The 25324-nt window shown below is 53.2% G+C and overlaps 1 protein-coding gene across 5 annotated transcripts in view; it reads right to left on the reverse strand.

The window, feature by feature from the left end:
* Positions 1-12466: 12466 nt before the first annotated feature.
* Positions 12467-25324, reverse strand: part of CHST3 (carbohydrate sulfotransferase 3) — a 37487-nt gene continuing 24629 nt past the window's right edge. For 4 of the 5 annotated variants that reach the window (XM_075534873.1, XM_075534871.1, XM_075534869.1 and 1 more), the window contains exons 2-3: positions 19425-19665; positions 12467-18229 (exon numbers count right to left, since the gene is read on the reverse strand). In XM_075534873.1, the coding sequence (XP_075390988.1) occupies positions 16978-18229; positions 19425-19564 (1392 nt within the window). In that variant the 5' untranslated portion in view covers positions 19565-19665 and the 3' untranslated portion in view covers positions 12467-16977. Of the gene's footprint in view, positions 18230-19424; positions 19666-19838; positions 19979-25324 lie in introns of those variants that run through there. The other variant, XM_075534870.1, reaches the window with a different exon arrangement.

Here is a 25324-nt window from a genome sequence, read left to right on the forward strand (position 1 = left end):
TCACCTTGGCGGGTTCCACCGGCAGGCCTTCAGGGTAAGCAGCTAGCCTCCGGGCCACCACAGTGGTAATGACAAGGGACTGACTGGGAGGCCTGGTGCTAAGACCTGGGCATGTGTCTTTTTTTTTAAATAGCACGTTGTTTTATTTTATGTGGCTGTTATATTTTATTTTCCAAGGAATACTGATTAAAAATATTTACAGACCTACTTTTAAGTCCACAGTTTAGCACTCTTGTGTGTCTGGCTTTAAAAGTTATAGCACATTAAGGATTGGCGGGGGGTGGGGGTGGTGGGCGGTTTCCATTCAAACCAAAGCCTGACATATTATACACATGTTTTTCTCTGCACTTTATTTTAAATACATTAATTTCTCAAATGATGCTCATTTCTCCCCCCCCCCCAAGCTGGTGATAAAATACCAGTGCAAACTTTTCATCAAAATAAAGTTTATCACAGATGTAAATAAATTTTCTCAATTGAAATGACACTTCGGTTGTCATTGAATTAAACGCCTCAGCCTAACTTCAATGAAAAAGAATTGGTACAGATAAGAGCCTGAAACATAGGGAATCCTGGATAGATAAACCTCTTAGGGTCAACAATGAGAGTAGAGATAACAGGAGGATTAGGGGAGGGTTGGGGGAGAAAGGGGGAATCGATCACAAGGATCGATCTATAACCCCCTCCCAGGGGGACGAATAATGGAAAAGTGGGTGAGGGGCAATGGAGGAGTATGTAAGATATAGAAACAATAATCTATAACTTATCAAGGGAGGGTGAGGGAGGTAGGGAAGGGGAAGAAATGGGGAGCTGATATCAGGGGCTCAAGTGGGAAGACAATGCTTTGAAAATGATGATGGTGGCATATGTGCAAATGTACTTGACACATTGGAGGAATGTATGGACTTTGATAAGAGATGTAAGAGCCCCCAATAAAAGTATTTAAAAATTAAAAAAAAGAATTGGTGGTTCACATTTAAAAGTAAAAATATAAAATCCTATAGCATCATCTATATCGCTCCTTACCACACCGACTTTGAAAGAGCTAGAGATGCTTTAGAGAAACTTGGTGTTGAAAAGGCACATGGGTGTGGTTTTAAAAACATTTTTACATTCTAGAAATTTCTGTTCCTGTTGTGGAGACGGCATGTGTGACTCTCCGGGTCGACAAGAACGCTACTCAAACTCAAGCAAGCCAGGAGCCAATGTGGAACTGCACGGTCACCATGCACCTTTCCTCACGCAGCCGGGGGGGGAGTTTCCTCCACAGTCAGTTTTCTGCCATGCATTAGAATCACAAGTCTGTATTCTGAGGCACACCACCGCCAAAGCAGAAAACAATAACAACAAACCCCAGCAACCTGAAAAGGAGTGGGGAGGGAGGGTAAGGCAAGAGGAGAGAAGGGGAGGGAAGAAAGAAAGGCGAGCCTGGGGGCGGCCCCTGTGCCTTGGGGGCCTGAGCCACATGCGACTCTGAGCCTGGCTGGAGCGAGGTGGGGGTAGCTCGGGGTGCCAGGGCGTGCAATTCGGCCAGGGAGGGGACCCCACAGCCACAGGCTCTGCTAACGGCCTACAAGCCCTCCTGCCTGGTCCGGGCTCCCGCTGTCCCAGGACCGGGTCCCCACAACGACTCCCAGGGTCACCTCTTCCAACCCCCCCCTCCCATTTCTCTCCCACATCCTACCCCTGATATGTGTCTTTCAATACCCCTCTGAGCGAACTCTTAACAAGCAACTTTTTCATTTAAAATTTTTGAATTTTATACACTTAATTCTTTCTAATTAATAATTGCATTTTAAATTTCACTCTTATAAAATTCCCACCATTACAGATATGGTTGAAGTCGCCCTAGCTTCCCACTGTAATGTCATAATTTTTTTTTACCGTTTAAAAAACGGGCTCTTCTGGGGACGCTGTATAGAGGCCTTCAGAATGGTTCCACGTGACCTACCGGCGTAGGCCGCCCTACAATACAGCCTCTAACAAAACTAGGCTGTCCCGAACCCCCGTAACAGAATTGTTTACCTTTATACAAAGAAGGTTGGGAAATCGCCAAAATCCGCATGTGGCCCAGGCCGACTCCGAGGGGTCCGTGCTGTGAGACCCAAAGTTCTCATGAGGTTGTCCAACACCAAAAAACACGTCCGCAGGGCTATGGTGGGCCCATGTGCGCTAAATGTGTCTGAGACAGGATGGAGCGTGCTTTCCTTAGTGAGGAGCAGGGCATCGTTGTGAAAGTGGTGAAGACACAAGCACAGAGTCAGAAAGCTAAATGAACACAAATGAAGCTTGTTTGAATTTTTAAAAGGGCTATATCTTAGCACAATTTTAGGTTTGCATAAAGGTGTTTAGTGTCAAAGGCATCTATCCCCCTTGCTTCCTTATAGCCCGGGTGACTCGGCAGGTCCCGGACCTCCTCAGGAGGGGTCACTTTCCTGGTCAAAGTGGATGGCCCAGACAGCAGAAATTGTACAAACCCAAGGTCCAACCTTCTGACCATGTTCCTCTTTTCTTGGTTGGTTGTTGGATCCACGAGCCAACAATTGTAGGTTGTGCGTAATGTGCTCTGTGAAGCAGGTGACATCATGAAGAAGAGATCATAAAGCGGATCAGCAACTGAAAGTGCAGAAGGTTCAGGGAATTCCCGCATACCATCTTCCCGGCTGCACACCATTCCCCAGTTTTTAACGCTTTACCGTTTGGTCTTACAATTGAGGACACACTATTGTCCACTACAGTGGTCGTTCACTTGAAGGCCCTCCTCTGCGCGTGGGATGGCCTCTGGGTTTTGGAAAGAGTCAGTGTGAGCCGGCATTAGCTTTACTGCCCTCCCTAGTTTATACCTCAAGGTGGAAACTGGGATTTGAAGGCAAGCAGCTTGGCCCAGAGGGCGGGACCCGCACCCCTGGGTGACTCACACAAGGAGCGCGGGTCCACTGAAGATGTGACCTCCGCATGCGTCAAGGGGACGCCCTGCAACAGCCAGCATGTTGGTCCCCATCCTTGTGATCCTTTCTCTGTGCACACAGACCCCCAGGACAGATAATGCTGTGTTTGTTTGTTTTAATGGAGTTCTGCGGTACTTGTGTTATTAGAACCTCCTTCAGTAAAGAGGTACAGTCTCAGAAACCCACTGAGGCAGTTCTACCCTATCCTACAGGACAGCTATGAATAGAAATGGATTTGATGGCAGTGAGCTGTTTGTTTGTTTGTCACTTACTATCTCCTAAACAAAGTCCTCTGGGTGAGCATTTCACGCTGCAGAGACTCCCATCAGATGCACAGCCATGGTTTATTCCACCAGAATGTTGGACATTCACTGTGTATAAACGACGTTTATAATAAGCATCTTATTGCCTTAGCTCCGTTCCAGGAGCTGGATTTGAGGAACAAGAAGGTGTGAACATATTAAGGTAGTTGATACATGTGATCACATTGCCATATGCAGAAGACTTGTGTTTAGTCTCCCCATAAATGAGTGGATGTTCCCCCACACCTTCTGCAGCACTGGGTTTTCATATTTAAATTTGAAACATGCGAAGTTCAATGATTGCAAAATTCAGTTATTTAACTGTTGCTCATTTAAGAAGTCATTGTTGTTTGTGTTAGCACTTCTCTTTGGTCCTGCCCCATCCTTGGTGGCGAAAGCCAGGTTCTCAAGAGAGTCTCCGGGTCGCACGGCCTCTTTCTTGACCAAGTTAGAGTCCCATGAGCAATTGTCAGCATTTGATTAGCAGACAAGATAAGAACGAATGTAAAACCTGGAGGCTGACTGCCTGGTCTCAAAGCCTTGCTGTGTGGCCTTGCGCAAGATCCTCCACCAGTCTGAGCTGCAGTGTTCTCGTTTATAAATGGGGCTTGAGACAGTATCTACCTCACTGAGTTTTTGAATGAGATAAGTTGACACAGCCCTGTTCAGATGACACTGCAGGGGTTGCTCAAGGTCCCGCACAGCCTGGCCTACTCATCCATCTTGCCACCAAGGGGAGGCACAAAGGTGCTAAGGCCTTGAATGCACTCATGTCCCAGCAGGGGACGCCCAGCTGGACCACCCTCCCTCCACCTCGCGCGCTCTGGTTTCCCCTCTGCAAACGGGTGACGGCAGGCGCTCAGCCCACAGGTTGGAGGGCTTCTCGAGTGAGACAGTGCAGGAAGGTGCTCGGCACGTGGTGGACCCCCGACAAAGTAGCCTTGTCATTACTGTCACTCACTTATGAATATCTCGAGGTTTGCGGGGGAAGAGATTTATTTATTTATTACTATTAATAGTGATGCTTTAATATGTTTAATACTTCAGTACCACATCTGAAGCATTTCTCTAGGGAAGTGACACATACTTCATTAACCTAAAATCTATTTCTAACATTTTATTAGGAGCTCTCACAGATGTGATTACAATCCATAATTCAAGCATTAGATCAAGTATTATTGTACAGTTGCTGACATCATCATTTTCAATACATTTTCCTTCTTCTTGAACTCTATGATATCAGCTCCCCTTCGTTCCCTCCCTCCCCAACCCTATCATCCCCATGAGCCCTTTATATAGTATATATTATTAACCCTAAATTTTTTACAATAGCCTAATTTGAAAATTATATTGTACATATAATGCATGTGCCCGGGCCCATCGGCCCAATATTATAAATTGTTAGGCGCCATTGAATGTGTTCCAACCCATAGTGACCCGGTCTGCAGCAGGACCACTCCCCGGTCCTATGCCGGCCTCACGACTGTTCCAAGGCTTGCTCCCAGTGGGCCGCCCTCTCTTTGCACTGCCCCTCCACTTGCCAAGCGTGATGTCCTGCTCCAGGGACTGGTCTCTCCTGACAACGTGCCCAAAGTGCGCAGACAAAATCGCACCACCCCTGACTTAAGGAGCGCCCGGGCCATCTTCCTCCAAGACTGCTTTGCGTCCTTTGGGCAGTTCATGGCACTTTCAGTGTTCTTCACCAGAACCACAGTGCAAACACATCTATTCTTCTTTGGTCTCCATTAGTCAACGTGCAACTCACCTGCATGTGCAATTGAAAATACCGTGGCTTGGACCAGTCTCAACACAATACAAAACAAACACCCTTGCTCGTACATCTCTTGTCACAATCCATCCATCCATCCGTTGTGCCAAGCACATTTGTACATTTATTGCCATCATCATTTTAGAAACATTTGCTTTCTTTTTGAGCACTTTGTATCCCTTCCTCATGAACCCTTGATAATTTATATATATTTTTTCATGTCTTACACCAACTGCTGTCTCCCTTCACCCACTTTTCTGCTGTCTGTCCCCCTGGGAGGGGGTTATATATAGGTCATTGTGATCAGTTTCCCCCTTTCCGCCCCCCACCTTCCCCTTACCCTCCTGATATGGCTACTCTCATTATTGGTCCTGAGGGGTTTATCTGTCCTGAATCCCTTGTGTTGCGAGCTCTTAGCTGTATCAGTGGACATGCTCTGATCTAGCTGGATTTGTAAGAATTGGGGTCATGGTAGTGGGGAGGGGGGGGTGGATGCATTAAAAAACTAGAGGAAAGTTGTATGTTTCATCATGCTATACTGCAGCCTGACTGTCTCCCCTCTTCCTTGTGACTCTTCTGAAAGGGGATGTCCAATTGTCTACAGATGGGCTTTGGGTCTCCACTCCGTCCTCCCTCTCATGCATATCGATATTTTTTTTGTTTTGAGTCTTTGATGCCTGATCCCTGATCCCATCGACACCTCATGATCACACAGGCTGGTGTGTTTCTTCCATGTGGACTTTGTTGCTTCTCAGCTAGATGGCCACTTGTTTAGCTTCAAGACTTAAGGGCTAAATTACCCTTGATCAAGCCCTACCAGGCATCCAATCCTCTCCTCACCATCAATTTTAGATCACTTGTTGTTCCCTCGTCCCTGGGTTTGTTGGCATCCCCCTTCCTTTCCCCTGCCTCCCCCACTCTCATGTCCCCCAGAACCGTCAGTTCTACTGTTTTCTCCTCTAGATTGTTTATCCCACCTATTTTATCTAGATAGACATGCAGAGACAATAAGCACAAAAACAAGACAAAGCAAAACCAAACAACAAAAATAGAAAAGCCTATAAATAGTTCCAGGTCTGTTTGTTGACCTTTAGCAGTGTTTTCCAGTCAAGTCTGATGGGGTGACACGCCCTGGCCCCAAAGTCTATTCCCTGGAGACTTCATTGCTTTGCTCCCCTTGTTTTTGCCCTTGTGTGGTGGGGTCAGATCGGGCACATTCCCACTGTGTCTCCAGTGTTGTCTCCCAGAGCGCTATGGGTCAGTGAGGGATGTCATGTGTGCCAACCCTATGGTACTCTCTGGACATTGGCTGCTCTGAGCAGAAATATCGTCCTGGGCCAGGATGTGTTCCACTCTCTCTCCTCTGTGTGCTCTGATCAGATGCACCCCTCTCCTTGAGCTGTAGATTCAGTGCTGTCCTCTGAAGTGCAGAGGGGTGCGTGGGTGAGGTGGAGCAGCGGGGGTGTGGGTGAGGTGGAGGGGTGTCCACGTAGTTGGGATTGCGGGTGGGGGGGAATTTTAAAGGAGAAATAATATTACAAATGTTCACTTACTTCAAACATTCCTAGATATATAATGGATATTGGCAGATCTTAGAAGAAAAGCATCAGTATTCTGTTTAACTCTCTTTATTCCCACCTCTGATCAGTTTCCCAAATACTAACTAACGTTTATTACTTTATGCTGATTATTTATATAAATGAGCTTTACTTAATCCTTACAACTCAGTCAGCTGGACACTACCCCAAAACCCTCAAACCCCAAAGCTCACTGCTATCTAGTCAATGCTGATTCATAGCAACCCTGAAGAACAGGGTAGGACTGCCCCCATGGGTTTCTGAGACTGCAACTCTTTATCGGAGTAGAGAGCCTCATCTTTCTCACACGAAGCAGCTGGTGGTTTTGAACTGCCAACCTTGCAGTTAGTAGTCCAACTGGTAACCATTACCCAGCAGGGCTCCTTGAGGTGGATACTAGGGTGCTTAAAACAGTTCATGGAGAAGTCCCATTATCTTTCCCCGCTTTTCAAAGCCTCTTCGTACTATCCTCAGACCCATTTTACAGACGAGGAAGCTGCACCTCAGACAGGTTCAGCCCCCTGAGACCAGGTACTCTGGTTCCAGATTGCACTGATCATTTTCCACACTGCACCGTGGGAAATGCTGTCATCTTCAAAGATGGTGGAGCCTCTGGCTAGTTAAGAAAAACGCCTGACCTCACTTAGACTTGCCTTGAGTTTGCCCTTGACAAGGCTGAACTGGGTGCTGAACTTTTCTGCCTCTGGAAAAGAGATGTTGGGTGTGGATTTGGAGTCCCCCTAAGTCAGCGGTTCTCAACCTGTGGGTCACGACCCCTTTGGGGTAGAATGACTTTCACTGTGGTCGCCTACAGCACCTATTTCCTGTGGTGGGGGGGCGGTCACCACACATGAGGAACTGTATTAAAGGGTCACGGCATTAGCAAGGTTGAGAACCACTGCTCTTAGTCCTGCCGCTTTCTGAGTCTGCTGGATCCTGCCCAGGGCCTATAATGGCGAGGAGTTTCCGGTGGGACCCGCTGTGGGACCGTCTCACACTGTTCTCTGAGCTCTACTCTGCTCCTGCCGCCATGGCGAGCTCCTCGGGCAATGGCCAGATGTCCAGAAACCAGTGAGCGCCAACTGTGGGGGCTGGTCATCTTGTGGCCCCCCCGCCAAGACAAAAGGTGCTGCAGTGCAGTTGCTGGGTCTCCTTGGGGGGCTGGTCAAAGCCCCCTTGGTCAGCTGTTAATGCAGACAGGGGCCGAGTGACTCTCACTGCCAAGGGCAGAGGGAAGCCCGGGAATTGCGCTTGAGCCAGAGAAGTCCAAACCACTTCAGACTGGACAGCCCAGTGTGGGGAGGCACTGGTTCAGACACGGGTCGGATGATGAGTTCTAGTTGGCCCCGAGCGAGACTTTGCAAAAACATGATGACAGTCCAGGCCTCACTGACGTTTTCGATGAGTCTCCTGTAGTAGACCGTGGAAGAGATGCAGCCCTCAGCCTGCCCTGGAGCGTTTGACCTGAGGGGCTGGGACTGTCCAGGTGCTGTGAGCTGTCGGCGCCTGGGCTTCCCTTCATTTCTGTGCCCTGTGCCCTAACACAGCATCTGGCTTAGGACAGGCATGTAGCCACTCATCGGTGGACTGAACCACCTCTTCCTCTTTCTCTCAGTAAAATCCATTCAGCCTTTCTGCGCCTCAGGTTCCTCATCTGCGAGATGGGCGGATGATAGCCACCTGGTTGGGCAGCTGTCGGCACAGTCAGAAACAGTGAGCAAGCACCTCAGTGCTCAGCACGCTTGTTCCAGGGAAGTGCTGCCAACAGTCTAACAAACCCACTGAATGCTGGATAACTAAAGTGCACCTAGCTAGACAATGGACTAAGAGTCTGCTCTAAAAGGAGACGTACTGAGACGCGCTCCAACGTGGACGGACCTTGAAAATGTTGCTAAGTGAACAAAGGCTGCAGACTGTAAGGTCCCACTGATTATGAATAGGCAAATCCACAGAGGCAGCCATCAGCTTATTGGCTGCCAGGGACCGGGGGGCGGGTATGCATGCTTACCATGAAGCTTTCGGGGGGGTTCTTTCAGAACGATGAGGCTCTTCTCGTAGGCTGAGAGGGGCGACTGCACAGCACAGTGACTGTACTACATATAGATGCTGCCGTCACAAAATATCAGCTGAACCCAAACCAAACTCACGGCCCTGGCGTGGATTCTGACTCAGGGTGGCCCGATAGGACAGGAAAGAATTGCCTCTGTGGGTTTCCGAGGCTGTAAGGCTTTGGGGGAACAGACAGACTCCTCTTTCTCCCACAGAGCAGCTAGTGGTTTTGAACTGATGACCTCTTGGCTAGCTGCCAACTTATCACCCGCTATGTGACCAGGGCCCCTACCATCAGCTAGGAGGCTTATAAAACCAGCGATGCCTTGTCTCACCGGCCTGGAGGTTAGAAGTTCAAACGATGTGTGCTCCGGACCATTCTTTTCCCAAAATCCTCAGGGGAAGATACTTTCTTAATCTTGAGCGGCTTCTGGTCGGCCCAGGCCTCCCTCACTGTATCCAAGTATCTTCACCAGGCGGTCTCTCTGGGCATATCCTCCTCTTTCCTAAGGACACCACTGGGATCGAATTAGAACACACAGCACTCTTTAATTTATTGATTACTGACTGATAACACCTTCAGAAACCCTATTTCCAAACAAGGTCTTGTTCACAGGTACCAGGGGCTAGGGCGTCAGCATATCTTTTGGTGCTGATGGGGGGCATAATTAAATCTTTAATTAAGTCCTAATGGCAAATTTTACACTTTATATGTCTTACCACATTTTGAAACATGAAATTGCTTCATTCCAATTTCTGAAAGTGTTTACTCCAACTGCTTGTCTTATTCCATCATCCTTCCTTCTACCAGCCACATTGACCCTGCATTAGGCCCAATGGGAGACGAAGGGAAGAGTGAGATCCTTGGGTGCCTGCTTCCATGGCAAGCCGTGGCACACATCTCTGGAATGTTCCATGACTCTCCAGTCAGGCAGGAAATGCATCAGGGAGCCGTGGGCGGCAGGTCAAGTGCGAACTTGATGCTCATTGGATGATATTTTGAGTTAATTGATTTAAACCAGCTTTTACTTTGGTTCTTAAGTGTCAGTCTCTCCATTCATGGAGTTAGAAGGCAGAAGGTTCCCCCTTCCCCTCCCCTCTGGCAGAGAAGTTGCCAAAATAAATCAACATCAGGTCAAGGGAAAGAGAATATTAAAAAATAGAGGTGGAATTAATGACAACTTCCAAAAGGAAAGAGAAAGCGTGCCTGAAGTCCTATCTGTCCACTCTGGGGGGGTTCCTGAGGGGGACAGGGCGCTGACCCTGGAATCTCAGCTCTTGTTTCCAGTGCGTGTCCTGCAGTGGGCAGCCTGTCTTGGGGGACTGCTGGTTTCATTATAAGGGAGTCCCTGGGTGGTACAAAAGAGGAATGCCCTCAATGGCTAACCGAAAGGCTGGAAGCTCCAGTTTGCCCACAGGTACCCGGAGGCAAGGCTGGGCGATCTTCCTCAAAACCAGCCTGCAGGAGCACAGCTCTGCTCTGACTCAAGCGAGACCCCACATCGCGGAGGCGACTGGGGGTGGGGGCGGGGGGACCCGGTAACTTGATAGAAACCCTGCTTGGCCTCGGTTTCACTTCTAAAACACTTGATGAAACGAGCAACAGACAGGGGTCCAGGAGAGGGTGAGCACAGGGCAAGGGGCCTCTGACCACCTGCAAGGGACGGACACCAACGACCAATCATGCTGTTGAGTGGATGCCAACGGAGGGCGGGCGGCCCGGAGAGTTTCAGAGTACAACTGCCCTCAATCAGGGAGCCAGTGGCTGGCAGCTTTCAGAAGGAGATCACCAGGCCTGACTTCATGGTTCCCTGGGGTGAACGTGAACCAGCAACCTTTTAGTTAGTCAAACCCACTGCCATCAAGTCTATCTTGCCGCATGGCGACCCTAGAGGGCAGGGTATAACTACCCCGCCTTCCTTCCCCCTCCCCCCATTCGTTTTCCTGGGCATCTCCAGCTGAGCTTTACTACCTGCCTGCTCTTCCAATAAACACCAGAGCAGTACTTGGGTCGGGTTTTACTAGCTATGAGAGGCTCACACCTCCAGGGAACCTGTTTACTGACGGGAACCTTTGTGCAGCTGTGTCCGAAACTGGTCCCTGAAGAAGTACCCCAGCCCTGCCTCCTCTGCTACACAGTGCAGGGGGGTTTGCGACTGGCCTGGCTCCCCATCGTCCGCAGCAGTCCCTCAGGCAGCGTGAAGGCGAAGTTGGGGAAGCTCCAGAGACCAGTTATTGTATGGCAGCGGCTTCGATGTCTTGGGGCAGTGAACCCTGGTCCTCAGTGACCCCCAAGTCTCCACAGGCCTCATCTCACCTCTTGGCCTGCAGGTCAGAAGAAAATGGCCCCAAAGTGCCATACAGCCTTTTGGTCCCCCCTACCGACCCCCCGCACCCCATGTCTTGAAAATATTTCATGAGCTGAAAGAAGCAGGGATCCCCAGTCTGCAATGTGCCATGGGCTCCGTGACTTCCCAAGGGCTGCTGGCGGCACCCTGGGGCTTGCTGACCCTGGGCCAGGCCTGGCAGGGCTCCGCCACGCCAGGCCTCTGCTGGCCAAGTCACTTTCTGGGATGGGTTCCTGCTGTCAGCTCCTTCGAAACCCTGTGGGGTGTCAGGGAAGCCCCGGCTTCCAGGGTCTGGGAAGGGCAGGGCGAGCAGGAGGGAAGATGGCGGTGCCCAGGCTGTGCTGGTGGTGGAGGGGGTGGGGCGTCCACCTTCTCAACTCAGTGATTAGGGGCAATTTGTATCTCCAGGGGGACATTTGTGGTAGGAAACAGCCCAGAAATTAAACTAAATATATCCTGTCCTCAGAGAAGTGGTATCTGGGTGAGGGCGGCAAGATTCCAAACAGGGGCGGCAAGACATGCTTGGCCTAGTCATGACTCTATGATTTGGGAGTTAGTCTGTGACCAAGGTGAGACGTAAGGAGGCAGGGGGAGGTGTTCAGGGGGAGGGGCCTGGCCCACCCCTCCTGTGTTGTCTATTGTCTCCACTCTCCCCAGGCTGGGCTCTACAGCATCTGCCCTGCTGGCCCCTGGCCCCCAAGTCCACAGGGCCCCACAGGGAGGGCTCAGTCTTCTCAGCGGGGAAGCGACTCTGTTAGTGCGGCTCATTCTTCTCAACCTTGTCAGGACTCAGCGTGCAGTCTGTGGCTACAATCTGAAAGGACACCCCTAAATCTCTTAGCTGAGGGGCCTTAGCAGTCTCCCAGAGTGAGTTTTGAGAGTTTAAGAAGCCAAATGAAATGGAATCTGAAGTGCTAGCTCAAAAGCAAGGCAGATCAATGGGTTTCCGTCCCTGCTGCCTGGGGCCCACGAAGACTCCTGGCGATACTGCATGCATTCAGAGTAGGGCTGCGCTTCAGAGGGTTTCTACTGTGGGTTTTTCGGAAGGAGCTCATCTGGCCTTTCTTCCGAGGCACCTCTTGGTTAGCAGCTGAGTGTGTTGACTATCTGTACCAGCTAGGGACTCCGTAGAGGGCCTTTTTCTAAAACTATGGTTGCAAATCATGGATCATCCTCCTCACACTAAAGGACACGACTTGACCAAGGTCACGTAGCCAGATGGGACCTGTCCCCAGGCTCCTTGACCCCAAGCATGGCACCCCAGTCTCTGGCCCATGCGGCTCGGGTGTGTCTCTCTGACCTCCTTCTTGCAGCCACCTCCCTCTGGTACCCTCCACACTGACATCTTGGTACCCCCCAAAAAGGCTCAATTTACCATTCAATGGGGAGGGGGATCCCCTGCAAGCCATCCCTCTGCTCTGGCTGTTCACTGCTACTGAGAACAGAGGCCACATAAAAGCAGTCACACGCGAGATTTTGCTTGTTGCATGTTTTTGTTTTTAATTAAATGACTCGAGTGCTTCATCAGGGGACGGGTCCCAAGGTTCACATTCTGTCCTATACGCAGACCCTGCCTGGTACCCCCAGCACTCTGAAGGGCAACCCCTGCGTCACCAGGGAACAGCAGATCATCTGTGGCCACGGCCACACAGAAGTACATTACACACACACAGGTGTGGAGACACCTGTACATACTATGGCCACATATAACCATGGGGGAGGGCATGGCACGCCTGCACCACTGTGGCCCATAACACAGAACCCATGTTGTGCAAGGAGACGAGAGTTGTAGGGCCCCAGAAGGATCCAAGGAAACTCCGTCTGGCCGCTCGCAGACGGAGCCATCAGGGCCTGCCCAGGTGTAGAGGAAGCAGGCTGCTCTATTTCCCACAAGTAGCACCTGGTCCATCATGTGAGCCACGGTCTGCTACGATGGCACCAGGTCTGTACCCTGTGAACACATAACGAGTCCCTCAGACACAGTCACCGGAGACAAGAGACAGGGGGCAAAGAAAGGGTCTGGACCCCGAAGTTGCCAATGCGTCTTATGACCCCGAAGTTGCCAATGCGTCTTCATCCTTCTGAGGTATGGCGCAGCTTCCACTATTGCTGAAACCGCGGGCAGATGAGAGATGAGATGGCTGGCACCCTCTCCCTCCTGCCGGCTGGACCCATGCACTTGGCCGGGGCGGGTGGTGGTGGCTATAAGAGGCGTCGTGAGCAAAGGTTTCTTCACAAGCATACCTACCAGCCCCAGGCTTCCGGAAGTCTGCAAACACACCTTGTTCAGTTCACAAAGCTAGTTGGAAAAGACCTTCCTTTCACCGGTGTCTTTGAAAATGGGTTTTTCCAGGCATCTGTCTGTCTGTTTTCTCTGCTCCCCATACCTCAAGACTGAGCCCACCCCCCTTGAGACCCGCCCAACCTTTGGAGGTGGTCTGGGAGGGGTCGTGCCCAACAGACTGGGACTGTCTTGGACAGCTGCCCAGCCCACTCCCCCTTTCACAGCCTAGGATCTGCCGAGAAGCCAGTCCCACAGTCAATGTAAACAGACCCCAGTGTGGGATCACCGAGGGTCGGCGACTTCAGGGGTCAAGTCCAGACCACGACTTGCTGCGCACTACCAGCCAGGCTCAGTTCCCGTGGTCTATAAGTACCATCAGAGCACACCTTGCTGGCGTACAAGTGGCAGAGATGGTGGGGAAGACGGCAATCGTGATGGGATGGGTGGGTGACTTGCGCTGCTTTGGGGTCCTCAGGCTGAGAGCCCCAGCAGTGAGCCTACTATGCTTCAGAAAGAAGGTTTTGGTCATCTCACGATTGTTTTCAAGTGTGTGTATCAATTAAAGAGACAAAAGGCTTGAATTTGCGGCCTTGATCTTGGTAGCACTGCATGCCTATTGCCTTTTCCTCGCCCAGAGGATTCAGGACTCCTGCCCCACATCCACTCTAAAGTTTATACACCAGGCCCAGGCTGGAGCCAGGCCCGGCCTGCAGTGGGTGGGCTATTTAATCCAGGCCTGGAATATTTAGAACTGTTTTAATGGACAGAACAAACAGGAGCTGGCCTCCCTGAAAACAGACACACCAGTCCCAGCGCTGCCACCTTCCCCACTGCAACTTCCATCTGCAAACCATGAAGGCATGGCCCACGCCCACGGAGTGTAGTCAGTAGTAACCCACCCTGCCCTTCCCCAAGCCCTGGGGGTTCCCAGAACGTTGCCGAGCCCAGAGGGGTACATTTCAAAGCAACACACACTTGGATTGTGTGCCGTCTCAGACAACTAGGCCAAGGGCCCTAATATTGCATCTTCAAATCTATGAGGGGAACAAACAAACAAACAAACAAACAACTTCCTTAAACAATACCCCGGGGCCACTGAGTCCGGGGACCCTGGGTTCAGCCCCTCATTCTGAACTGTCCTCGAATGTCCTTGTGGGTATGGCTATTATTTTGTCCTTTTGCTTTTGGTACAACTTTGCATCCCTGCCAATCATAAGGTATTTTCTGTTTCTTCCTTTCCCCAAAATAAATAAATAAAGTCAACATGCAGTGTACAGAACATCAATGTCCTGAGAAGTTGTTCCAAAGGTCTGTTCTCGGTGAAAGCCTCAGAGAGCTGAGTGACCAGAGCCTCAGGAAGGAGGGGCAAGCCTGCTGTCTACTCCTGGGGGTCCTCTAAGAGCCGGTGTAGAGGTCACTGTCCCCCACCTCACCCCACTTGGAGAAGAGAGGATAGGGCAGTGTGGGGGCTGGGGAGATAAGTCAGCATTTCTGAGCCGGCCAGAAACGGTCCAGGGTCAAGTTTTCACAGCTGGAGTCCTTTGGACTGAAAGCCAGTTCTCTAGACAACGTCCCCTTGACCACGCAGAGTGGAGCGACGTCGGTGAATGGCTGAAGAGAAGGGTGCCGGAAGCACAGTGCAGCCCAAACCTGCTGACTGTGGCAAACCCCACAGGAGGGCTGCGTCCTGCGCCCTTTCAGACAGCAACTTCCTGCGGCAGCACAGCTGGATCCTGCGCTTGTCTGTGTATTACTCAGACCTGAACTCAGCCCTCAGCTTGAGAAGGGCTCATCTCTGATGAAGAAGCTGTCCGGGAAATCAGAAGCGGGTCCCTAAGCAGGCAGCCCCTGCTGAACTGTCAGCGCCTCCCCCAGGGACGGAGGCCTGGTACTGAGTTCTGCTCCAGGTTTGGGCGGGGCGACGTTGGGGACATGTAGTGCTTGGCTGTACGGCCTCTGGCCCTGAAGGCAATGTGTTGGCTTCAGAGGGGTTTCTTTGAGACTTTTCAAAGCTGGCCTCCTCTCAGGGAGGAGGTGAGGACGGCCAGTTGGTGCTGCTTTCTGGACACGCAGCATGTTGGTGGCTTCTGAGATTCGTTCCACATGGGGCTTAAACAGAAGGGCCTCAGGGTTCAGTGGACCACCACGTGGCCCCTTAGGACAGATCCTTCAGGGAAAGCCTCAGCGCCCCTCCCCCCTCTTCCTTCCTCTTCCCTACCCCCACCCCTACCCAGCCCCGTGTTCTCTAAGGGTTCTCCCCCAGCCGTGGCTGCCTCCAAGGGCCACTCTTAGGAGACAAAACTGACCATGCAGGCACCAAACCATAAACAACTTCAAAAGAAAACACTCAGCTGGACTCTAGTTGAGCAGTTCTGTTCCCAGAGCCCTAAAGGAGGAATTCCAGACACTGCTGTAACCATGGTGACTAGCAGCTGACCATAGTCCCCAGGAGAGCGGGCTGGGTCCTCAGGGGAAGAGGGATCCTGATGTGCCTTCTCCCTCAAGCGTACACGGTACTTTCTTGTTGGTCCTGCCTCAGATGAGGTCTGGCTGGAAATGGCAGGGCTGTGGGGCGGCTTTTCCGCTCCTGGGACTCCAGCTGCTTCAGCTGGTCAGACTGGAAGCAGCCTTCACACCCGAGCACGTGCACTGGACTGGCCGAGTGAGGATGGGGGCAGCCATGTGAGGGTCAGCCAGGATGGGCAGGGACCACAGACTGGGTAGGTCTAAGCCGACTATCATTCACTCCTAACTGCTCTGGGCACTGGGTGGGACTAGATGAGTGTGCATGCCCACACCTCTTGCCTCAAGGATTCTAAAAACACAAGTAAAGGCTCCTTAGGTGAGTGGAACTTCGTGGGCACGAAGCAGCGGGAAGTCTGATGTCAGTGTGTGTGTGCTTGTCCTGGCATGTGTGTGTGTGTGTGTGTAGGCGGGGGGGGGGGTGGTCAGCAGGGCACAGGGCTGACGGCCATCAGAACACCAGCACAGCCACAAACGCAAAAGCAAACCGATGCCATGGCGTCCACTTCAACTCCCAGGGACCCCACGGGTGACAGAGTAGAGCTGCGCTCCATGGGGTTCCCCGGGGTGCATTTTTCCCAAGTAGCCCACCAGGCCTTTCTTGGAGGCACCTCTGGGTGGACTCCAACCTCCGGTCTCTGCATTAGCAGCTGAGCAGGTGACCTGTTTGTACCGCCAGGGACTCCTGCACAGTTACGCCCAAACTCCACCATCAGCTCTCCCAGCTGCGGTCACCGGTTGAGCCTCAAATGGTCCCTCCTCACACAGGACACCAGGAAATCCGATGGTGCCTGGCCAGGGCCCACTTTCACGTTGCTGTGTTTGAACTTTTTACCCAGAAGGCATACGAGCGTTATTTGTATTTAATGTCTATTTCCCCACGCGTGTGCGTGGCTTGACACAGGCCCAGGTCTGCCTAGGCCTGCACTGAGACTGCAGCCCCTGGGTCTGGGTTGGACAGCCCCCAGGGGGGTGGGCACTGTCTTGTAATCAGGGAGAAACCCCAAAGCCACCCCCCCACACCCCGCTTCGCTGGGAAAGCCAGCAGGGCCCAGGGCGCTGCACAGCACACACCTCCCGCCTGCCCTCCGAGGCCACGGTCTCCCTGCAGGCCAAGGAGGGAGGACGCAGGGTGGGATGACCATGAGCCTTGAAGGGTGCAGGTGCCCCCTGGCTCCCTAGGTGACCCAGAAAGTGCCATGCTCCTCCAGCAGGCTGATGGAGCGATTGGTGAGGGAATCGGCATCCCGGACCAGCTTGTACCCAAAGAGGCGCATGGCAGGGCCGCAGGCGGACTGCACCACCTGCGCCAGCTTGAAGGGCATGCTGAAGCGCCACTTGTCAAACTGCTCCGAGGAGTTCTTCTGCGTGGAGTAGACGCCGCTGCCGTCCTGGGCCGCCTGCGTGTTCGTCTGGATCCAGTCCTCCACCTGCGGGGTCCAGGGAATGCCCGCAAAGCGGTACATCTGGCGCGCCTTCTGCAGGGGCCAGCGCGCCACGTCCTCGTAGCGCACCAGCAGGTAGCGGCCCCGCAGCCAGGCGGGCTGCCGCAGGCCCAGCTCGGCCGACAGGCGGATGCTCTCGCAGTTGCCCCGGAGCCGCTGCACCTCGTCCTCCCGCAGCCGGTCCTGGCCCTCGGCCAGCCACTTCTTCCAGGTCGCGTACTTGCCGGCGAAGGCCACCATGCGGGAGGCCAGCACGGCGCGGGGGTCTCGCACCAGCTGGATGATGCGCAGGTCCAGCCGGGGGTCCTCGGCCAGCGGCTGCAGGGACTCCAGCTGCCGGATGCGGACGGCCTTGAGGGCCACGTGCTCCTTGCGGCGGCAGGCCTGGGCGGCCAGGGTCACGTTGAGGGGGCCGCAGCGGCGCTCCTTGCAGTGATACTTCTCGAAGACCCTCTTGACGAAGGGTGTGCACACGGGGTCCTCGCAGAGGGCGCGGCTGGAGCCCCGGCGGAACAGGGCGGGCGTCAGGTGCTGCTCGGGGCCCGGCCGGATGAAGTGCTCCAGGCTGTACAGGTCGCACAGCAGGAGCCGCTGGAGCACGTCGCGGTAGACCAGGGCCCAGTGGGCCGCGCTGGGCGCCCCGGGCTCGAAGGTCACCGTCCGCTCCACGTGCCACAGCGGCTCAAAGAGGTAGAAGACGTTGCCCTGCTGGTTGAAGAATTCGCCCACGAACGAGGAGCCCGTGCGCGTGGAGGCCATGAGCAGCACGTGGCGCCGGGCCCGGGCCGAACCCCCCCACGCCCTGCTCTCCGCGGCAGGCTCCAAGCCCAGCTGCAGGCTCAGATTGTGCAGGCGCCTCTGCAGTCCGGAGAAGGCGGACTCGAGCTCGCTCAGGGACAAAAGGGACGCGTTCTCGGCCAAGACCAGGGCCGAGTCGGTGCCGTTGGTATCTGCTTGGGGTATCTGCTTCAGCTTCTCCGACACCCTGTGGGGAGAAATATAGAGTAACTGGCTGGCCTGAATGTCCCGCAGAGGAGGACCAGCCCGGGAGAGGCAGGGCCGCCCATGGAGGTGGGCAGGATGTTTGTAAAGGACTCAACTTGATGGAGTTCCCCTCGCAAGGGCGGGTGCTGGAAGCAGCTTCCTCCAGGATCGCCCTCCACCTGGCTGAATGGAGGTTCTCCAGTAGCTGACTTTAAGGCAGGGATTTGACTCAGTGGTTTATTGGGGCCAAGATCACAGCAAGAACTCGAGAGGGGAGTGAGGCGGGGGAGGGAGAGCAGGCTATCAAGGGTCTCAGGGTGTGGAGCAGGCTGTGGGCTCATTCTGACTGGGGAATTCCATCTCAGGATTGGTCCCCCACTGGCCTGCAGAGCATTCTTCCCTGAGGTATCAGCTCTGGGCCCTGCTGGCTGGTGGAGGGAGGTTTTGGGCGGAGCCTACAGAAAGACCTTGACTACGTGAACAGATCAGTTCAAGCTGAGGAGCTTCAGCCCGGCCAGCCCCTTGCCTTTCCATCTCAGGCCCCTTTCTATGTCCGACAGGCCTCCCAGCAGGGCCATCGGCCACAAGGGTACCCTGCCAGCCCTAGGGAGCGTCTCTCCCAGTGCAGCCGAGGAGAGCGGCCCTCTGGGGTCTGAGCAGTTCATAACCTGGACCACTACACCTGGCAGCCCTCCACCAGAGTACCCACACAGGCCCAGCCTCACTTGGGCTCATTCTCACCTGTGACCATCAAGACTGGTAAGGGGCTGCTGGTTCACGTGGGGTATTAATCTAGGCCAGAAAGGTAACTGGGTCCTAATCATCAGAGCCAGACAGAACTGGATACCAACCCCATGTCAGCCAGGGAGCTAAATGTTTCACATTTCACTGAACCCTTGCAGTTCGGCAGGCATTGTTAGCACCAACTTCCTACAGCAGGAGACCTTACTGCTCAGCAAGAGGAAGTCACTCACCTAGCTAGACCTGATGGCTGGGAGAGCCGGACGTAGCTTTCGACACCAGGGTGCCTGAGTGCAGAGGCCAAGTTCCTACCACCCTCTCTTCATGAGGACAACTGATAGGAACCCAAGCAATAACAGGGAGGTGTTGTGTCATTCCTGGGGGAGTGAGGGGATACCCTCTCCACCCCGACCCACCCTACCTTGATAAGGAAGGCAGGCGCTCGCCTCTCTCACCTGGAAATGATTTTGTTTTCCTTCTCGATGAAGACAAAAACTACCACCACGAAAGCCAGGAAAAGGGCATATTTGCCCCTCATCCTCAGGCCACGCAGAAAGTCCCGGCAGTCCTGGGGCAGAGCCAGGCCCTTATCCATGGGGAGAGGAGGGCGGCAGGCTTCTCAGCCAGTCCCGGGACTCGGCTCGGGGGAGTCCCTCGTGAACTGGTTCATTGACTTCAGGGCGCAGGCCTCCTTGCCTGTGGAGAGATGGGCAGTCAGGATAGCCTTTGTGGGCAGGGAAGACCCTTCCCCGTGAGTCTTGAATGGATCAAGCCCAACTCAGCTGGCAGAAACCCAGACCATTTCCCCCCTACCACCCCACCCCCACCCCCACCCCGGTGCTGCAGAGACCCAACATCAGCCATCCCACCTCCGGAATTTATCCCACTGACACACTGGCTCACAGGCCGTAGACCCTACATGGAAAGGAATGTTCTGGGAGCATACGGGCTTGCAACAGCCCAGACTGAGAACACCCCAATAGAATGAGGAAGCATCCAAGCTAAGGGTTCTGATGTAGCCACAAAGAATAGCAGGGCTGGCTCTGCAACGCAGGAGAGAAAGGATCTGCAAACCTCCTTTTAAAGAGCAAAGTGCAGAGACAGCGCGCGTCCGCAGGGCGGGCTCCCTCAGGCCCGGCACCATTGGCATTTGGGGCTGGCTAATTACTTGTCATGAGGAGGACAGCCCTCTTCCAGACCACAGCCTGGGGACCTTCCACAGGGGGTGCCTTGTCCCGTGCACCATAGGGGGTTAACAGCGCCCCTGGTCTCCACTCATATCACGCCTGTAGCACCATCAAACTGCCTCTAGACATTGCAGGGGTGGGGCGGGACGGAAGAGGAACAGAGCACTGAGGTGGAAGGAGCCCTTGGCCAGGGTGGGGTACCGAAATGTGCACACCTGGACTGGCTGCAGGGGACAATGGTGTCAGCTAGGGGGATAACGAGTGGGGTGGGGGTGGGGGAAACGGTAGGTGAGTGTGCACCTGCTGGGTACCGAGTGAAACTGCTGTATGTGTGCCCCTCTGTCTACAGTATTCCTAACGGGACGTCGTGCTCTGTGAAGGCTGACGGCTCATTTGAAAATGGGTAGCGGTGATGACCCAACCACAAGAGAACCGGACTCACGTTCCTGAAGGTGCACAGAACAATGCTGAAATGGCAAACGTTTCAGTCCGTGAATGTGTGTCACAATAAAAAGCTAACTCTGTCTCCGGGGAAGACAAGCCCTCACCAGGCCACAGGGAATCCAACACACTCCCGAGCAAGGTGTCAGTCGGCAGGCCTGCCAACAGTTGGGAAGCGTTTATATGCACATGGAAAGTCAGGGAACGCCTGAACCTCTCAGTGTTGTGGGCGGTCCATCTTCTTGCTTGGCAGACTGTCTTTGAAGACCCATGACCCTGGGCAAGGACCTGAACCTCGGGGAGGGCAGTCCTCATCTGCAGCCTGGGCGCTCACAGCATTCAGTGCGTCCCCCGCTGTGATGACGTTGGAGAAATGCTGCATCTGAGCCCCAGGGGCAGTAAGCAGTGGCTCAGCTGGCAAGGAGCTACGGCTCTATGCTTGTGGGCACTACAGACCAGTGGCCTGCCCTCTGCTGCTGAGTGTTGGAATGCGGGTCCCAGAAAATCAAACCCCACTGCTGCGGAGTTGATTTTGCCCCTTTCTCAGTCCTCCACGACACAGAAGGTGAAGGAAACAGCGGTAACCAGCTGGAGCCACTGCCCGGTCAGGCACCCATTCACTCATGGGTGACCTTTGATCTGGGCATCCAGCCTGCCTTTCCAGCCTCTCCTGGTCAAAAATAGCTGGTTTTCTCAGTCCAAGCATTGCAGCCCCCTGTGACACCGAGGCAGTAGGCCAACCAGAGCGCCAGAGACTCCACAGTCAGACTGCAAAGCTGCTCTCTCCCTAGTTTCCCAGAAGGCCAGAGCACGGCATACACCGCACATGGTGCGTGTGGTCTGAATGCCAGGGGATTGGGGTCTAGGGTAAAATCGTGTTGTCAGCAGGGGCTCCGGCAAGCAGCCCCCCACAAAGGACCATGGCCTTTCAAGTCTAGTCCTCTCCTTCTAAATGTGCAAAGCCTCCAGGTGGTGCAAACAGTTGATGTGATTGTCTGCTACCTGCGCGCCTAGAGGTGCTTACAAGAAAGGCCCAGTGCTCTCCTTCTGAAACTAGCATGGGAAACCCCGTGGGGCATAGTTTTACCCCGACACACATGCGGGTGCCGTGAGTTGGACTGACTCAGTGACACACGCAATTTTGGCACCAATGTGCCTTTTAGAGTGGGCAGTTTTCTGAAAGGCTCATGAAAGATCTGTTCACACACCACCCATCATGAGAAAGCCTGGCTCTTGCCTAAGACGGCAAAATGCCAGGGCTGGACAGGACTTGGGAATGCCCTTGTTTGCCCCTTTTCGATGTGCAGTTCTAGAAACTCAGGCAGAGGGAAAGAAAGTGTTTGACCAGAGCCATACAGCTTAGAAGAGAAAAACTCAACTTGATCTGTTTTCTCCCAGGTTAGAGATGGCCCCCGCCCAACTTTACCACCATGGTTCTCATAGCTGACCCCTTTCCGACGCCTTCAACACAGGGATGGTAGCAATGGCGGGCATACTCCCCTACTTATGAGTCCTGCAACTGGAGCAGACATCACTAATCAATTACCGACCCACTTCCAACGGAGATTGGAGGTAGCCTCGGGTGCCTTTCTCAATAGAATACCACTCATTAGAGCTGGATGTGAGATGAAGCCTATCGAGTACTCCAACTTTATAGAAGACGCCCCTGTCTACCAAACAAACTTCTTCACCACCCCTCGAGTTTGGCATTCTAAGCCAACACCAGACCCAATTTCAACTCTCCTCTTTTTACGAAAACCTCCGTTCAAGCACATACGCTCCATGCAGTCCAGCCTCAAAAAGCCTCTGCTGCTGCCCGCCCAGCCCTTCAGCAAGCGGAACACCGCAGAGGGTACAATGCACTGCGAGGTGCTGAAGTGTGATAAAACAATCGACGTTTGGGGGGGTGGGGGATACTTCTTATGAAGAAATGCTGACAGTGGTTGGAAGGCTATTCTTTCTCTCCCGAAGCTTCCACGAACAGTAGAGGCAGGGTTATGACCGACCGAGGAAATTTCCCAGGACCACTCAGTGCCAATGGCTGGCAAAGACATTTAAATGACGGATTTTATATTATTACTCAAGTGCCTTAATAGGTTTTGATGAACAACAGCCAAAATTCTTTAAAGTCTGAAGGCATCTCCACCAAATGCTTTTTTGGGGGGGCTTGGGGAACATGTTGCAAGCCCATGGGAGCGCGCCTTGGGTGCGAACTTCAGCTGCTACAGGGATTCGAGTGGAGAAGAGGCCGAGGGCCCCTGCCAAAAGCAACCACGTCGGTGACAAGTAAAATTGCATCTCAGTGCCAGTTTTGGAAACCTACTATGCCAGTTTTGGCATGGGACAAAATATCCTGGCACGGGTCGAGGTGAAATGCTGAGGACACTCCCTATGGCAGAGTTGGGGTTCCTGCAGCATCAATGAGCTCCCAGTCTCACCCCCCAGCAGTAGAGTTGGGGCCGGCTTCAGATCCATGGGTTGTGGGCTGTTGCCATTGAGTCTAATTTCCATTCATGGAGACCCCATACGCAATGGAACAAAACATGGCTTGGTTCTGCTCCGTAGCTGCGATTGTTGGCGTGCTTTAGTCTGGCGGGGGGGGGGGTGCCCTTTTTCTGCCAAGGACCAGTTGGATATTTATAACATCACTCACGAGCCATTTGGGTCAAATATTTCATCAGCTCGCCCCTAATGGGATGACTAGGACAGCTTCTCTTTGGTGAGGTGTGCAATGTTACATGCCGGACGCCCCCACTCCTGTTTCAGTCCACCCTTGTGACGACGGTGTGTTTACAGAGCTTCCGACTAGGGAGTTCATCTCTAAGCATGATGGCAAACAGCATTCTGTTGGGCCCCATAGGGTAATTCTCAGTAGAGAGCCAACCCTTTGTTCTCAGTCTGCTTCAGTCTGGAAGCTCCACTGAGCTGCCATGGGTGCCCCCTGGCATGTGAAATGCCAGTGCCAAGGCATCCAGCATCACAGCCACCCACCTGCCAGTTTGCTGCCCTGGGGCGATGTGCATGAAAGAGGCGCAAGCAACTTTGTAGGCTGGTCCTTAAAACGAGCCCCCCAGCCCCTGGCCCTCTCTTCCCTGGTGTCACCATGCTGAGGGCCACAGGGTCCTCAGAAAGGAGCCTGGACCCCGAGAGTTGCTGCTTGGAGAGCCGCCCAACCCGAGTGAGATGTGGGGTGAGCGACGAGTCTGCGAACCCCCAACGATCTGGAGATTGAGTTGTTACTCCTGCTCAGTCTAGCCTGGCCCGACCGACACCAAAGATTCCCACTCAGCATCGATGGAGCGGCTTTCTGAAGGACCATTTGGCAAAACCGTCGCCATTTGGAATATACAGACTCTGACCCAGGAGAAGGCACCCTGGTGGTGTGCTGGGCCGCTGACCGAAAGGTCGGTGGTTCAAACAGACCAGACACCCTCTGGGAGAACCAGGAGGTGTCCGCTCCTGGACAGCTGCAACAGTCTCGGAATACGATAGCTGTGAGTCGAAATCAACTCGATGGCAATGAGGTTTGGTTTGCGACCCAGCAAGTCCAATCCTGGGATACTTTCACAAGGACACATGCAATCAACTGTGAATAAAGTGTCTGTATTTTCAAAAGGCCATGCGACAGTTTGATAGATTATGGTACATTGATCCGGGTGCTGCTGTGACGGCTGCAGAGATGCTGTTCAAGAAGCAAAGCATAAAACGTGGGTAGGTGTATGTGGCGCACACACAGCCCACTGTGCAATAAAGCGTGCGGCACGGACCAGTGCAGGGCACACATGGAGTATCTCTAGAGAGAAAACAGAAATGGGCAAGAGTGGCCGAGGGGCCAAGAAATTAGATGGGGCGGGGACTCCCCTTGGGCTCCTCCAAAAAGAAGTGGTCATAAAGTACACAGAAATCATGAATGGGGCTGTGTCCCAATCCACACAGTGCTTGATGGCTGCTGGGCTGAGCAGGTCTTCCAAAGAATTCCGGTATGAACCTAATCCAGCACAGGCAAGAGGGAACTTGACCAAGAAGAGGACTGGATCGGGTTCTCGGGATCCTGAACCATGGTTTTCACCTCAGTTGCCACTGACTTGATTCCCACTGAAGGTGATATGCCCCATAGGGTTTTGCATGGCTGATTTTTCTGAAGTAGATTACCAGGCCTTTCTTCCAAGTGCCTCTGGGTGAATTCAAACTTCTGACCTTTTAGTGAGCGGCTGAGCTCAGTATCTGTTTGCACCACCTAGGGACTCTATATTGAACTGCTGAGTGCTGGTAAGCTGAGGACGAGAAATTGTTTTCATTTCAGGTGCCAAAGCCAAGAGATTGACAACGGCTACCTGGGGCACTATCAGCACACAAATTCTGAGGTCAAGCTTGGTTTGAATAGGAAAGACTATGATAGTTGATTAGTAATGTCTGCTATGTGTATAGGCTAGGAGAATGAGAGAGAGGAGCAGTGGGGGTCTCCACCCACACATCTACATTGCTACTCTCTAGCATCACTCCTGGCCATAACAGACCCTAGGTCTATACAGCTCTGGGAGGGGGTGGGTGGGGTCTGAGGCTGGGGAGGCATGTCCAGGGGTCAACTGTCTAACTTCCCTGAGTACTGGACACAGGGCCCTGGACATGGAATCCGACTAGGCTTGGATTCCAACTCTGCACATTGGCAGTGACCCTGTGCAAGTACGTAATTCCCCTGAGCCTTGGTAATTCCCTCAGGTTGTTGT

The sequence above is a fragment of the Tenrec ecaudatus genome, chromosome 16 (genome assembly GCF_050624435.1).
Source record: "Tenrec ecaudatus isolate mTenEca1 chromosome 16, mTenEca1.hap1, whole genome shotgun sequence".
Taxonomy (NCBI): Eukaryota; Metazoa; Chordata; class Mammalia; order Afrosoricida; family Tenrecidae; genus Tenrec; species Tenrec ecaudatus.